Below are 16,097 nucleotides of genomic sequence, written 5' to 3'. Positions count from 1 at the left end.
AGGACCAAGACCTCTAATTTGGCAGACTTCAGTAGGTAGATTATGTTTGCAGACCCCAAAAATGCCCTCTTGGCAGCCGCCACTAGCCTAATTGAGTTTTGAGCGGGATCTTGATAAAAGTGAAGGGTTTTTTTTTGTGTGTGTGAGTATGGCCGTAGAGGTGCCCATCTGTGGAATCTTCCTTTGTCTTACAGCCTGCACCTGAGTGATGCCATAAAGGAGGAGGAGTTAAAGAAATGCCGCAGCGAAGTCACGGTGAGTCGGGGAGGGGCAGGGTGCTGGTTTCCAGGACTCTGCAGCCACTGCCCTTGGTCAGGGGCAAACCATCTGGCTTGCTTTTCCCTTGTAATCTTTCCTCCCTGCTGGACTGAAAGCTGCCTCTTGCATCCTAGTCCTGCTGCTCCACCTTCTGTTCTTGGCTTAAACTTCACAGGAACTCTGGCCTAGTGACACCTGCTAGATACTTACCTCTTATGGGCTCTCTGCATGCGTGTTTTTATTGTCACTGTCATTGGCTTCTCTCTTCAGGTGCTCGATGGCGGGGGGGGGGGCTGGGAGGTGTCTAAATAATTGTTAGGCATTGCAGAAGGAAACAAGCTTTGAGCAGACAGCACAGGAATAGCCAGCTTTCCATATACAGCAGGAACCAGGGGCCACATTCCCTTCTGAGCAACCTGCTGAGGGCCACATGCCAGTGTGGGCGGGCCAGAGACAAAAGGAGGCGGAGCAATAAATGTCAACGTTACCTTTGTGCTGCAAGCTAATGGGTTTTACTTCCCAACACTTTACAATCCGGACAGTGTGTTCTCTGTCTCTTTCATGAGCTCTTCATAATGGTCCTGGGGGGAGGAGGAGGACATGATGGTGATGTTGTTGATGATGAGGATTTAAGTGAAAAGGCTGCAAGAATGGTAAACCTGTGGTCAGACTATTTTGCCCAATATCTGCCTGCTGCCAGTGCACTCGGGCCTGACCTCTTTGATATCCTTATCTCTTTTTTATGTCTGTTTTTTTGTCTAGCCTCCAAATAAATACAACTCTCAGTACCACAAGTTGTTCAAGGACATCCCTACCGAGGAGAGTGTGCTGAAAGGTGAGTGGCAAACATTGCTTAAAGGGAGGAAGTGAATCATAGAGGAGAATCATAGAGTTGGAGGGTAGTATTGGAGGCTGGCTACTCTGGCCTGGCGGTTCACTCATTGGCCATTGGCCGGTCAAATCAGCTGGCTGTATTCCGGCTAAAGCCACCTCCTAGAGGGCAACCTTAGCCCAGAGTGTCTAATCCACCTGGTTTTCTGAAGGCCAAACTAGATGCAACACAATAGATGTAATTAGTAATCGCTCGAATGCTTTTTAAAAAGTAAATTGCAGAGGCAACATGGACCTGGATCTTGGAATGGGGGCTTGTGGTTGCCAGCTTTTCCCATCACTTTGTCCCAATCTGGATTTGCCCCATTGGAGCAGGGGGAGAACTTCAATTTGCCTTGTTGGTGAGAAAGATGTTCCAAAGTTCCAAATAACAGGAGTGAGGAAACTTTGGTCTGTGGGCCAGTCCTGGCCCATCAGGAAGTCCAAGTTGACCATTGAGGCCATTTCCTCCAAACCACACCCACCTTCCAATCAGCTGGTGTCACTGGGTCTGGGTGGCAACAGCTGATGGGGTTCAGTCCTGGTAGGTGCTGCTTCTCCAGCAAGTTCCCTTGGGGGAATGAGATGGTGAAGCAGACTCAGTCTCATGGGGGAGCTTTTGACAACTGGGGGGGGGGCACCCACCTATCAGTCTCCTGATGCCATCGTGACACCACTCAGCTGTCAGAGTAAATCTGCAGTGGTGGGGGAAGATAAAGATCTGATTCCTGCCTCCTGTAGAATAACAACAACAACACCTGCCTTAGAACTAGCAGAACATCATAAAGTAGTAGGCAAGCTTCAAGCTCCCTTCCATTGTGCCTTGTATTTTATTTGCAACCCCAGTGGCATATTCCGGATCTCCTTCCGTTTATGTACAGCTGCTGCCACCAGCAAGGGTGCATTAAATCTTGATTGGGGGCAAACGGCTTTGGGAGGTAATTTCCCCCCCTGCAAAGCAGGACCATCACACCCTTTCACACGATGCCTTGTCTCTTTGCAGTCTGCTCCTGTGCTCTCCAGAGAGACATCCTTATCCAAGGCCGCCTCTACATCTCCCCAAACTGGCTCTGTTTCTATGCAAACCTTTTTGGGAAGGATATCAAGGTGAGTCAGTAAACATTAGAAGACTAAAAGAGGGAGAGTGTTAAATGGAGATCATATGAAGTGGCGACAGTAATAAAAACCATGTACCAAATGCTTGAGTGCAGGAAAGTCTGCCTACTTGCTTTTTCAACCCTGTTGGCCGGTCAAACATTGGTTGCAACATTGGACGCGCCTTCTCCAAGTGAGCAGAGGGTTGCCTCTCAACTGCAGCATCTCAAATGTAGCACAAGTTCCGGGGGAAATCTGATGGGAACTGCTAGCTGCAGGTGGGGGAAAGCCCTTTTAAAAGTATATGTTTATTTTTGTTAGTTTTCCAAATTATTACAGATCTGTCCGCATTACTTTAATTTAATACAATTTCTTAAAATCAGGTTTCCCACTTCAGTTGCAAACATATGTCCATCTCTTCCTCATGTTGCCACGTCTTCTCATCTTTAATTTCCATTTCAGCCATTACTTGTCCATTCTTACAGCAGCCATATTTTCCTCCTCGCAGACAGCATCCCTGCCATCTCTTATAAATACAAAAACCATTTTCGCGTGTGCAGTCTTTCATAATCTTCATGCTGTCTCAGACGTAGAGTGTGGGAAGAGTTGAATATTATCTTCCTTTGTTCGTTCTTTGCAGCACATTCAATCTAAGGTCCCAGGGTGTGATGTTTGCCAAATGTTTACATTCCCACTTTACATGTCCACCACTTAGATACAGGCCCTTGACCCCACATGGTTTGGGGGTAGAGACTTGTCCTGCCTGTATGCTTGACAGATGCTCTGAACTTAGGGTGCCCCTTGGGCTTGGCCCTGGAGGCAATTCTGCTCCTCAGCCTCTAATTCAGACAGGAGGCCCAGCTCTGTCTCTGCTCCAAGCTCAGAACACCACTTGGGTCACTAGAGTCCACCTCTGCTGAGCTGAGGTTGGCTGTTGGGAGGCACACCAGCTTGCCTTTGCCTATGGTTCCAGATTTGGGATCTCACTCACCTGAGCCCGGCTCCCCACTCGCCATGGCGGGGGCGGGGACAAGCAAGATGGTTGAACCCAGCTTTCTAAGGTGCAAGGACATTTTATGGAAACAAATGTCACTTTTTTGTTTTGTTTTGTTTTAAATCCTCAGAGCAAGCTGCTTTGGAGGCAAGGCCTGTCTCTGTGGCATAAGAGAAACCGTAGCTGAATCTGATAACGGTGCAGAATTCCTGCTGCTTTCCTTGATTTACAGTTCTGGGGTTATCTGGTAAACACTGCCGTTGATGGGTAACACTCGTCCATATTTAGAACAGACTTTCTTAAAATGGTGCCGAACGGCTGAATTATTTATATCCTGAGCGCTACCTATTTAAATAAACATTGCTCAGGAAGAAGGCTGCTTCTAACCCCACAATGTTCAGCCCATTTAGCAGGACTCTTCTGTCGTTACATTGCAATTTATCTAAATGCAGCCTTGAACTTTTTCCTCCGACTGTTTATTTTCCTTAGATTGAGGGTCATGTCCACAATCTGTGGCATGTTCTTCTTTCTCCCTCGTGTGCTAGGCACTAAGTAAAGGAGGTGGCTTTTCTGCCTTGATGTCGGGAGCCGGAGTCAGCAATAAAAGCAACAACACTGGAGTCTGTGAAGTTAGCTCCTTATTTGAAGAAACCGAAACAGCACAGGCCTAGTGATCCCAGCAGCTCTTCCCAGTAGGTCTTGCCCCAATGAGGCAGTTTCGAGGCCTGAAAGTCCCCACCTTCCCACTGCTCTCTAAGATTCCTCCCCCAGCAACCTAAGGCTCCATCATCTTGTCTCTCGTTGCTCCTCCCTCTTCATTTCTCTGTGTCTTCTGGGAGACTAGGGGGAAAGGGAGCTGGTCACAGCAGGAGGGGGAGACTCCCTGGCTTCTTCAGCAGCCTGTCTCATCTCTGTCTCCTGGCCCCACTCCTCTCCTGCCTCTGATTCTGCCACAGCCTCTTCCTGCTCACTAAACCCTGCTGCCTCTTCATCTTCTGACACCTCCTTCTTCCAGTCTTCTCCCTCTTCTTCCCCCTCTGACCATACATTTGTCGTCCCACCACCAATCCCCTGTCTCTGAGCTTCTTCCCCTGGGGGTTCCCCAGCTAGTGCCTCCTACCACTTCTCTGCATCCAGCCTGCCCATGACACTTGTGAGTCTTCCTAGGCCTTTGGTTTTATGTCGAAGGCAGTGGTTACGCTTGCTGAATGCCAGTCCCTCCTTTACTGCATCTGTGGCGCTTGCTCTGACCCAGCACCCAGCATAATGACAGCCATACAAACCCAACGGAGGAGAGGGGGAACTTTGCCCTGGGAAAGAATTGGCCCCTTTCTTGTTCTATTCTCAGCCGTTTCCCCAGGGCTAATGTGTCATTGCCCTGCACCCTCAGGCTGCTGCAAGGGGCTCCCTGCCAACAGCAATGCCTGCCGGGGCCCTTTACCTGCCAGGGCTTCTGCTGTGGGTCCCCAGCAGCTTCATTTGTGGTCACTGTCCTAATTCTTCTCCAAGTGCAATGGTCTGGAAATTGCACCATTACAGAGCATTTGGGTAATAATAATAATAATAATAATAATAATAATAATAATAATAATAAATGGCCCTGCCATGAAACCTGGCACCCAGCACATGCTTATTTATAGCAATTCTTGGTTCCCCCCCCCAGGATATATAGGAATCTGCTTCTGCACTATGTCAAACTATTGATCTATCTAGCTCTGGTCATCTACACCTGCAGCAGCTGTGCAGAATTTGGGAAGGGAGCCTTTCTCAGTTCTCCCTGAAATGGGGACCTTCTGCATGCTCTGCACTGAGCTATGGTCTTTTCCTGCAGCTTGGAATTACTATAAAAAGTTGCATAACCGATTTCATCAGAGCCCATGATGGGGCAGAAAATGTGTACTGCAGGCAAGAGCAATTTCCTGGTGCTTCATTTCAGCCTCTGCAGTGCCTTCTGTTTCATCTGTTCACAGCCTAAGTATTTCTAGCCGTTATTGACAGTGAGCAGAATGTGGGTAGGAAAAACTACTCATGGGTTGTTGTTGTTTTTAAACACCAATGTTTGACTGGCCAATAAGGTTAAAGAAGCAAGTAGACAGACTTTTCTGCTTGCAAGCATTTGATGGGCGGTTTTTAAAAGGTGCCCGGAGTTGTCAGGTGATCCCCATATTCCCCTCACAAAGCTACAATTCCCATACTGGTTTTAACAGCCAGTCCCTCTTCCCAGGGAACTCTGGGAATTGTTGCTCTCTGAGGGGTCTCCTCACAACTCTCAGCACCTCTAACAAACCACAGTTCCCAGGATTCTTTGGAAGAAGCCACAAATATTTAAAAACTTTCGGATGACAGTGGAATGAACTCCCTTGGAAGGGGTTGGACTCTTTTCCTTGGAGATTTTAAAGCAGAAGTTGGATGGCCATCTGTCGTGGATGCTTTAGTTGAGATTCCTGCATTGCAGGGAGCTGGACTAGATGACCATCGGGCCCCTTCCAAGTCTACAGTTCTGTGATGCTAGGAAAGTGACAGGAAACGGCTTTAAATGCATAGTGCAAATGGGGTCTTACTTCTAGTTGCACAAGCCTCCTCTCATAGAAATCTATGTGGCTTGTTTGCAGACTGAATACGGTTAGGACTTGGGTGATGATTCTGCATCCAGAAATTAATGACCCAGGGAGTTATTGTGTGTGATCCCATGACTTCAGCTCTTGGCTCACGCACAAACTACATCCATTCTTCTCCGTTTCAGGTTGTCATTCCTGTTGTCTCTGTCCAACTGATAAAAAAGCACAAAACAGCTCGCCTGTTGCCAAATGGACTTGCTATCACCACCAATGCCAGCCGAAAGGTTAGTGACGCCAGCAAAAATCTGTACTATTTGAGGTCAAAGCTGTGAACATTTTCACCTATAAATACCTGGCCTTTTAGCCACTACAGCAATAAATCTACTGTATTTGGGGGGGGGGTGCAGGGACATTAAATGCCCATGTGCAGATATCCCATGTAATCCGCTGCACCTAGGAATGTACGGAGCTGCCTTATGGCCCCGCCCACTCCAGGCCTGCAGCTTCTGATAAGTTACTGCCAAGGCAATGTGGCCCTTGACAGAAACTGGCCTAAGGAATGGCAGCTTTTGGCATTCCAGGTGTTGTTGTGTTCCAGCACCTATCAGACCCAGCCTTCATGACCGACAGCTAGGGATGATGGGAATCAACCTCTGGAAGGCCACAGATCAGCCACCCTGGCTTTGAGCCTTGGGTTTGCAGCGCAAATCAGGACCTCTCCACATTTCCACCCAGCCCTTCAGAACTCCCCCAGTCCGAATTGTGTCCCTTTACGATGTTGGGTTCAGTCCCAGCCTGCCCTCTTCATGAGTTATGTCAACTCGGAAGGGAACGGGAAGTTGCTGGTTGTTTCAGCAGAGTCTAGTAGGCTCCACGTCAGCGGCTACCGTGTTTCCCCTTTTTTAAGACACCGTCTTATAACTTTTTTCCCTCAAAAAAACACACAGTGGCTTATTTTCGGGGGGTGTCTTTTTTTTTTAAAAAAAGTGCTTGTACAACTGGGACCCACTGGCTCAGGACGCTCAGTGCTCTCTTCTGCGCGCTGCTGGGTGCGTTGTTGGCGCTGCCAGTTCCGAGCGCCTGCAGGGTGGGGTGGGGGTGGCAGTGCTTTAAACCCCCAACCCTGTAGAAAGCAATGGAAGTTATGGACCGTAACAATCCTTAAGAGGCGCAGGTCTTAAAAAAACCCTGGTATCACCCTTGAAGCACAGCCTTCCAACGTCAGGGGGGAAGAGGTCTGTTTAGACAAAGGAAAGGATCGGGGGTGATTCTGCACCCTGGGACCCACAGAACTACTTTAAAAATCCCAACCTGGGGGGGGGGTCAAATAGTGAAGCCCCATAGCCCTGTAGCAACAGAAGGCACATTCTGAAGCACCCGAGCTGTTCGGTTCCATAAAAATCCAGGAATTGTAAAATTAACAACAATAATGGAGGGGGCACTCTATCCAAAGAGTTAAGAAGGAATGGGAAAGTGTTGAGTTATATATGGAAAAATATGGAAAGGAAAGTTAGTTAAAGATAAAAAATAAATAATTATCGCAAGGAAAAAAATAACATCATAAAGGGTAATAATATTAAATATAAAATAGACAACACAACAGAAAAAGCAAGTATATCACTAAATGAGATCGCACAGGAGTGAGGGAAGTGGGGAGAGAGGGAGGGGGGTAAGGAATGGAAGGAGGCAATGGTTGGAGGAGGGTATAGGGGGATGAATTAAAGGAAAATTAAGACTGAGAAGCGCATGGTTTTTGTTTTTTAAAGATGCAAAGGCTTGCAATCAGCCAAAGTATAGAGCCCAACTTCCAGGAGACTGCGATCTACTTGCGGATTTATAAACTGGAGGTGATCTACCCCCGTTATATTGGTGTTCAGGTCAGAGTTGTTTTTAGAGAGAGGAAATATCCCATTTTTGAGGTTTAAGTAAAAGTTCCTGACCTTTTTTTTATAATGAGGAAATGCTGCTAAAACTCCGTTCTTCATTCCACGAAGGGGAGAGGGGGCGGGGGCGGGTGCTCAAAGACAAAAGAAATGGAAAAGGAGATAGCGATCAACTGCAGCCTCCTGGGGATCGACCAGCCTCGCATTCATGCAGCCGCCGGGAGAGGCAGGGGCTGCAGCCGAGTGCTGCTTCGCAAACAAACGGGGGAAAGTGCTTAGAACCCAGAGAATCCAGCTGAAAAACACGAAGCAGCAACAGCAATTGCACACACACCATCCCAAGCCAGCACAGTAACCAAGTCCCAAAAGCAAGAAAGGACTCAGCAAACACTGCTGCGGCCGGCGTTGCTGCTGCTGACTCGGGGAGCTCAGTGCTCTCTTCCGCACAGCGCCTATCACTATGGCTTATTTTCGGGGTACGGTTTATATTTCTCAAATGCTTAGAAATGCTGCTATGGCTTATTTTATGACTACGCCTTAAAAAGGGGGAAACACGGTAGCAGGTTCTAGTACACTTATTCGCCCATTGACTTTTGCTGGTGAAAGCTTATGATGTAAATAAATCTGTTCACCTTAGATGTGTCATGCAACCCCCCCCCCTTCATGTCCTTGGCATTTATGTCTGGAGACAATGATTTCCCACTCAGTACTTATACTGTATATGTTTTTCGTTTGTGTGTAAAAACCTGCTATTATCTAGTGCCCTTTACTCCTTGTGTCACATCGGGGATGGAGAACCTGTGGCTCCCTGGATGTTGACTGTTTCCAACTCTCATCAGCCCAAACCAGCATGGCCCAAGGATGAATCGAGCTGTAATCCAGCTTCTGGAAGGGCCACACCTTGCCCATCCCTGCCCCACATGAAAGGATTGCCAGCACTTCTGCGGCCACTGCCTCCTCACCTTTGGTTCTGCTAGCACGCCCTCTTCTTGAAGGTGGATGATCCTCCTTACATCGCCTTCATATCGAGTGCCGTGTTGAGTTCAGTTGATACCTTGTTTGAGATGAGGAACCTGGAGCTCCTGTCTGTGCTTCAGCCTGTTCGTGCACAATGGACCCACCTGCTCCCTGTGGCCAAGTGCAGTACTAGTTTTGCCACAGAGGGCAGGGGAAAAGGCAGATGGAACTACCAGAAATGTGGCATCCTTCTCCGGTGAGAGCAGATGCTCACAATATTTATTCGTTTAAAACAGGCTTGGGACTCCCGACGCCCACCAGCCTCAGGGATTTGGGGAACTGTAGTACTGCAGCTGGGGCAGGGAACCTTATTCCTCCAAATGTTCCTGAACCGTCTGTGCTTTCTGAGGTTCGTGGGAGTTGTAGTCCACCTACATCTGGAGTACAACACCTGACGGGACAGAGGTTCTCCATCCCTGCTTTTTAAAACATTCTAACCCTGCCTTTCGATTAAGAAAAAGTTAAGTTTTGTGCCAACAGCTTACGATTCAGAATAAATAACACGAAAAAATGTCCATAAAATTGCACAGCAACTTGAGCACAGGAAATGAAGGCTACGCCTCTGGTTGAAACCCTAGAAGAGCAGGGGTGGATGGAATGTGGTTTTTCGAACTAGGCATGTACACCACGGCTAAATGAACTTTTGCTATTTTGGCTGCCGCCTGATAGGTTTTCCTTTCATGGGCTTTCCGAAACTGAAACCCGTGAAACTCTTCCAGATGCATGCGTGGCTTCCATTTCAAGCCACCCATTGCGGACGGGCTGCTGGCATTTCAGAAAGAGGCCCCAGGAGGCCTGGCATAATGCAGCCTTGCTGGGTGGGGCCTCGGCCTTCTGGAGCCTTGCTGGGTCTGCTGGAGTCTCATCGCTCCCATTGCAGCAGGAAAGGCTCAGTGAGCCCTGGTGATGTCCTTGCAGGGCAGCTGGTTACAACGGCCTCTTGGGGGTAGGTGACGAAGGTGGCAGGTAGTCATGGGCCTATTGCTACTTGGATTGTTGTGAGGATAAAATAGAGGGGAGCATGTTCCCTGAGCTCCCTGTGCGAAAGGCATAATTAAAAATAGAATAAGTAAGGTCTTCTCTCCGCCATGCGTTCAGAGCACTATGACAACACTTTAACCTGTCATGGCTTTCCCCCAGAGAATCCTGGGAAGTGTAGTTTGTTAAGGGTGCTGAGAGTTGTTAGGACTCTGCGAGAAACCATTCCCAGAGTTCTTTGGGAAGAGGGATTATTAAGGCACACGGGTATGCAAGGTCCCCTAACAACTCTCAGCACCCTTAACAAACTACACCTCCCAGGATTCTCTGGGGGAAGCCATGACAGGTCAAAGTGTTATCATAGCGCTTGAAATGTTTGGGGTGGATATGGCCTGTATAAAACGTTCTATGAAGCCTTTGAAGCTTGCAGGCTTACAGTTCTTTGCAAGTGCCCTCCGAAGGGGGCATATTAATATCCGTCTGTGTGTGTTTGTGTGTCATTAAACATGCAAATGCTGAATCAGCCTGGCCAGCTGCCGTGCTTCAAACTTTGCTGCTTGGATTATTCACTGCTCCTAATTTTTGTTTTGTTTCCAGTACATCTTCGTGTCCCTGATCTCTAGAGACAGTGTGTACGATGTGCTGCGGAGAGTCTGCACCCACTTGCAGGTACTTCCCCTTCCACTTCCTCCCTGACAGCCCTCATGGTATCACTTAAAAGAATTGGTCAGCTGGTCTCAGCAAAGGGTCAAAAGATCCAGGTTGTGGAGGAGCTCACTTTTAAAAGCCTGTCCATTGCAATCGCCCTTGGGTGTCTTGCCATTTAAGTTGAGATGTTGGTGGCAACAAGAAGGGAGAGGCTTTTTATTTGAGGTGGCACCCCAGCTATGGAAATCTCTCCCTGCTATCATTTCCATTGCCAGGCAAAACCCTTCTTATTATACCATACCTTTAAAAAAAACCCAAAACTATTTCTGCTATTTGATGATTTTGGATTTACAAAGTTATATTCTGAATTGTGGTATTGCCGTTAATTTGATTTCACAATCAACAATTTTGTAAAAACTTAAAAAACAAAACCAATGTTTTGTTATTAATGTTATATAGGTTTCAAAAAAATTACAGGATTTGAAAATAAAAGGAGAGATTATTGAGTAGGGATCACTTTCTGCATGTATCCCTTTTGCAGCCATTATAGCCATGGGATTTTAAAAAAAATCTTACACACGAGTTTCCTCATTAATGGTTTCTCCAGAACTGTTGCTCAAGGTGAGCTGCCTCTGTCTAATAGAAGGGCTAGCTTTGAAAACATGGCACTTAATTAGTTAAAGCAAAGCTGAGGGACCTGCTGCCACAGGACATTTCCCATTATCCCTAAGCATTATCCACACTGAATGGAGGTGTTGCTGGGAGTCCAACAAAGATTTGAAGGGCCAACTAAAGGCTGTTTTTCTTGTCTATTTCCCATTCCTCGTAAGCTTGCATTTGTGAGCCACGTGTGTACGAGGCAGCTATCTCTCTCCATCCTGGGTAAAAAGTAAGTGGGGGAATCACTTTGCAGAAGCAAAAACTACTATTTGAAAACTCAGGTTTTATCCCAAGACACTTCCCCCACTTCCCTTTCATGATACCCAGAGAAGAACACAGAGTCCTGTAATCTTGAGAGAGAATCAGGAGTTGGTGGCGATGGCATCTTGTGGGATGCCTTAACAACCCAATGTTTGGGTTGCACTGGCCTGAAGGTCTGCTTTTGGTAGGTAACTAGGCAATTAACGCTCTAAAGACCTGTCTGATTTGTCTGGAGTACATTTCGTTCCTTGCTCGACCGGCAAAAAGAGGGGGGGGCACTTGGCTAACATTCTGTCCTTCCCTTCTTGCTTCTTAGCCGGCCTTTCTATCAGACAGGCATTGTGCCATTTCTTCACTTCACAATCGGTAGTCATAGGACGTGAATTAGATAACTCTTGTCACAAGCTTCAGCTGGATCTATTTTTGGCTGGTGTTTGTGGCAGAGGAGCAGATCGTCTTACTGGGATCTTAGGATCAGCCCCCACCCCGAGCTCCTCCCAAGCAGTCCTAGGGTGCTTTTGTTCAGGGAAAACTCTCCTTTTGTTTGTCTGGATGAGGCTTTTGTTTTGAGGTTTTCTTGAAATACAGCCAGGCCTTTCATGACTACAAAAGCATGCTAGCTGGGTGACAGAACACACGGGAGACACTGTTAAATGCCTTCTGAAGGACAAATGTTCCTTTTCCAACTTTGCCCTTGATGGCCGTGTGAGTGCATAGAGTTGCTTTGCACCAAAGTCAAACCACCGGACCACCTTCGGCCCCATCCACACCACCCATTTAAAGCACACGACTCCCCCCCAAGAATCTTGGGAGCTGTAGTTTGCTAAGGGTGCGTATTGCGGCTCTATGAGAGGCAAATTACAATTCCATGAATTATTTGGGGGAAGCCAGGTGCTTTATTCATGGTGATGATGGAAGCTCAGGTGTGTGCGTGGCAGTGGCTCCCAGGGGTCTCAAGAAAAGGGGTTTCCGATTCTCTGGTCCTCCTAACTCAGGAATGGGGAACCCTTTTCAGCCATTTTTTGCTAATTGGCAATTAACTTGGGAGGCAACCTCATGGACATTTGGGGGGGCATAGGAGCCAACGTCCCTTTGGTCCCCCCAATAAAAGATTTGAGGGGGTTGCCTCCCAAGTTAATTGCCATTCAAATGGTATGTGTGTGCTTCCTCTTGTGATCGATTGTGCAGGGTGGGGTCTACCAGCCCCCCCAATATTTTATTCAAGTTAGCACCCCAATTCATTGCAGCACCTTGTAGAGCTGCCAGCATTGCAGATACAGAAATAAGTCAGATTTCGGCTCACACACATCCTCTCTCCAGAGGCATAGTTCAAAGATCCATGTCAGCCAGGCAACAGCGCTCAGGAAAGCCATGGTGCAGGGCTAGGAGAGGTGTGGCTGGCGAAGGGTGTTTGTGATCTGAGGAGAGCCCTGAGGGCCACATAGAGAGGCCTGGAGGGCCACATTAGGTCACCTTGCTGAGCTTTCCCTCACTCCTGGAGTTGCATGTGCTCTGCCACTGAGCTACGGACCTCTCAGTTCAGGAGCTCAGCATGGCTTCCCTTTAAAAAAAACAAAAAAACAATTATTTTTAACTGGATTTTTGGTGCCATAATACAGAGACCACTTAAAATGCAAAAAAGTATAACTCAGTACAAAGGCAACTTTCCATGACTTTCTCTTAAGAAACAACAAGGACTTGTGTTAAGCTTGTTAGATACTGTGCCATGAAATAGTTAAGCTAGACCAGGGGTTCCCAACAAAATTTTCTCGAGGACCCCTCATCGAGCCGCTATTGTGACAAGGACCCCCATTAATTCCTAATCCTAAAATTAAAAAGTGAGAGCCAAATTAAGAGTCTTTTTATATTTTATATTTATACGTTTTTTACAGTTCTTCCTCTTCATCTGTAGGCCTTTGTCGTTTTAACGAACCACTTTTTAACCAACGGTCCATTTTTAACTACGCGAACTGTAGCTTCCGCGAAAAACAACGCTTTGTTTACAAACACTACTGTTTTGCAAAGAGGCAGCGCGCGCCAGGGAGGAGGGAGGGGAATGGAGAAGACAGGGTACCAGCCCAGTAGCGCACAAATGAAGCCAACGCGCGCAAAGCATCTTGGGGAGGTGAGCGTTAGTAGAATGCGTGCACTGCCTCTTTGCAAAACAGTAGTGTTTGTAAAGCGCCACCTAACGGCATACAGCAGAACTACTGCCTCTATCTAATTCTAGTTTTGCGCTAGACTCTGCTCATGCAGTAAACGGCCAAAACAAAAAATCTGTTATCATACGAAATATATTTAATATATTTTTTATTCTAATAGCATATTGCGGACCCCTCTGGCATAGCTCGCGGACCCCTGGGGGTCCCCGGACCACCTGTTGGGAACCACTGAGCTAGACAGACCTGTTCTGAAGTTACCGGTCTACTCAATGATATGCCTGGGAATTAAACCTGCATTTGAGGTGGTTGCACCTGGTCCATATTAGGTGTGGAATGGCAGCTCTGAGAGGGGGTGATTTTGGGCAGGGAAATAGGACAGAGGGAAAAGTTAGCCCTCCCTCCCTCCCTCCCTCTGGTCCTGATCTGGATCAGCTCTCCCTGGCTGCTATTTTTAAAAGAAGGGCAACAATGAGGGAGGTGATGTCGAGGTTTATCATTACAGCTGGAGAAAAAGCAGTGTTACTCGCACTGCTTTCTGGGCAAGGTTTATTACACACACAATATAGTCTGTAGGCTCAGCACAGCCTTGGGTGCAGAAGGGGAACGATGTTGGTATTTTCCCAGTGTGGCTAATAGTTAAAATGCTACGAGTCCTAAGAGAGATATGTGGGGTTAGGTCATGACAAGAGTCTTACAGTCCCTGAAAACTGGTGATACAGTACAGGCTGCTCAGTCAGCTCTTGGGGGCAAAGGGAGTCACTCATGCTTCAGGATCCAGCCCACAGGGAACTGCCCTTCGGTTGGTTGCACATCCTTCCGGAGACCCTTAAAGCGAGTGGCGCCTCCGTAGAGAAACTCCTGTCTGTTAATGCCTCATTCTCTCTGCAGGTCTCAAGCAAAAAGAGCCTGAGCTTGAAGGAACTGACTGAAGAACCTGACACCGTTTCACTGGTAAGATGTTGTCTTGAATCCCCACTACAGCCCGTTGTTCTGTCCCAGTTCCAGCCAACTTAGCAGTTTGAAAACAGGCCAGTGCAAGTAGATAAATAGGTGTGGCGGGAAGGCAAACAGCATTTCCATGCGCTCTGGCTTCCGTCACGGTGTCCCGTTGTGCCAGAAGCGGTTTAGTGATGCTGGCCACATGACCCAGAAAGCTATCTGTGGACAAACGGCCTGAAAGTGAGATGAGCTCTGCACCCCATAGTTGCCTTTGACTGGACTTAACCATCCAGGGGTCCTTTACCTTTTACCTAGGTCCAAACCATACCATACCACGATATATACTATCAAGACATACTATCTGGATATAGTAAGAATATTTAGGATGGTATTCAATGCTAATCCTATTCAGAATAGACCCACTGAAGTTAGTGAACAAGCCTGTCTTAGATTCATTAGTTTCAATGGGTCTACTCTTGAGTAGGACCAGCTTAGGGTTATGACCCATACTGCCTGGGTATGCTGTATATATATGTTATGAGTTGTATCCAATGCAGTGCTAAGCTAAATATACTGAGTTGTATTGCATCCAGCATTAGTATTACTCAGCATAGAATCATTGAAATAAACAGGCATAATTAACATAGAGCTATTGATTTCAGTGGGTCTCCTTTGAGTAGAATTTTCATTGGCTGCAACCCAATTAGCAGCATACTTGTTTTGCACAGGTGAGCCTGCCAGTTGCTGCTTTCTCTTAACCAGGTTTATTGGCATAAATGATAACTATTAAAGCTGGGCCTCTATGCTTTGCTCACTGCATTGCCTCAAAGTACTGAAGGGCACCTTCTTTCAGATAGCTCAGTCAGTAGAGCATGAGACTCTTAATCTCAGGGTCGTGAGTTCGAACCCCGCTTTGGGCAAAAAGGTTCCTGCGTTGCAGAGGGTTGGACTAGATGACCCTCAGTGTCCCTTCCAACTCTACAACTCTATGATTTTATGATTCCTTTCCTCCTCACTCTCTTTAATATAGAAATCTGCTTAGTCCCGGGTCAGTCTATTGTCTGTTTAGCTTGCTATTGTCCACTCTGATTGGCATTGGCTCTGCAGGATCTCAGGCAGAGAAAGCCTTCCCCCTCACTTTCTGCCTGGTTCTTTTTCTTTTTCCCCAGTTGGAGATGCCAGGGGTTGAATTTGGGACTTTCTGCATGCAAAACTGGTGCTCTGCCACTGAGCGATGACTTCTCCCTGGAGGAGAAGGCTCACAATGTCCAGGAGGGGGCAGTGTTGCACTGGGAAGAACTAGCCTAGCAGGCTTTGTTGACAAACCTCTTGCTGTGTTAGCTCCGCCTGTAGGTTGACACTGCAGTGAAAGATCGGGGCTCCTTCCTGCAGCCAGCTAACCCGCATTCCATGCCTTCCACAGGAGGTGATTGTCCCAGAAGTGAAGTGGAGGAAGGGCTCGCCGGCTTCGTTGTCCCTGGCCCTCCCAGATGCAGGCTTCCAGTGCATCCACCGGGCATCTATCAGCAGCCTCAGCACAAAGGAGAGCTCTTGTAACTCAGAGGAGCCCCTAGTATCAGGTACAGGGCAACAGGGGGCTGGGAAAAGGCCCTTGGTGCCGCTGCATGTTTATCATCTGGCACCTGCGGACTCTCAGGCAGAGCTTCCTCTGCCCCGCCTGATCGAACAGCTGTGCTGGCAGGAGCACCGACTGTTCAGCTGTCCCAAGGACATAAGCTGCGTCTCGATTGCCCTATGTAATCTCCGTCATGCC

The 16,097-nt window shown here is 47.6% G+C and overlaps 1 protein-coding gene across 8 annotated transcripts in view; it reads left to right on the top strand.

Moving 5' to 3' along the window:
• Positions 1–16,097, top strand: part of GRAMD2A (GRAM domain containing 2A) — a 74,453-nt gene that overhangs the window by 41,607 nt on the left and 16,749 nt on the right. For all 8 annotated transcript variants that reach the window (XM_035130790.2, XM_035130798.2, XM_035130792.2 and 5 more), the window contains 7 exons: positions 195–255; positions 1,021–1,093; positions 2,132–2,235; positions 5,961–6,059; positions 10,251–10,322; positions 14,273–14,335; positions 15,747–15,903. In XM_035130790.2, the coding sequence (XP_034986681.1) occupies positions 195–255; positions 1,021–1,093; positions 2,132–2,235; positions 5,961–6,059; positions 10,251–10,322; positions 14,273–14,335; positions 15,747–15,903 (629 nt within the window). The remainder of the gene's footprint in view (positions 1–194; positions 256–1,020; positions 1,094–2,131; positions 2,236–5,960; positions 6,060–10,250; positions 10,323–14,272; positions 14,336–15,746; positions 15,904–16,097) is intronic.

This window comes from Zootoca vivipara, chromosome 14 (genome assembly GCF_963506605.1).
Source record: "Zootoca vivipara chromosome 14, rZooViv1.1, whole genome shotgun sequence".
Taxonomy (NCBI): domain Eukaryota; kingdom Metazoa; phylum Chordata; class Lepidosauria; order Squamata; family Lacertidae; genus Zootoca; species Zootoca vivipara.
Note: the sequence above shows the minus strand (reverse complement) of the source record. Positions and strands in the feature narration are given on the sequence as shown.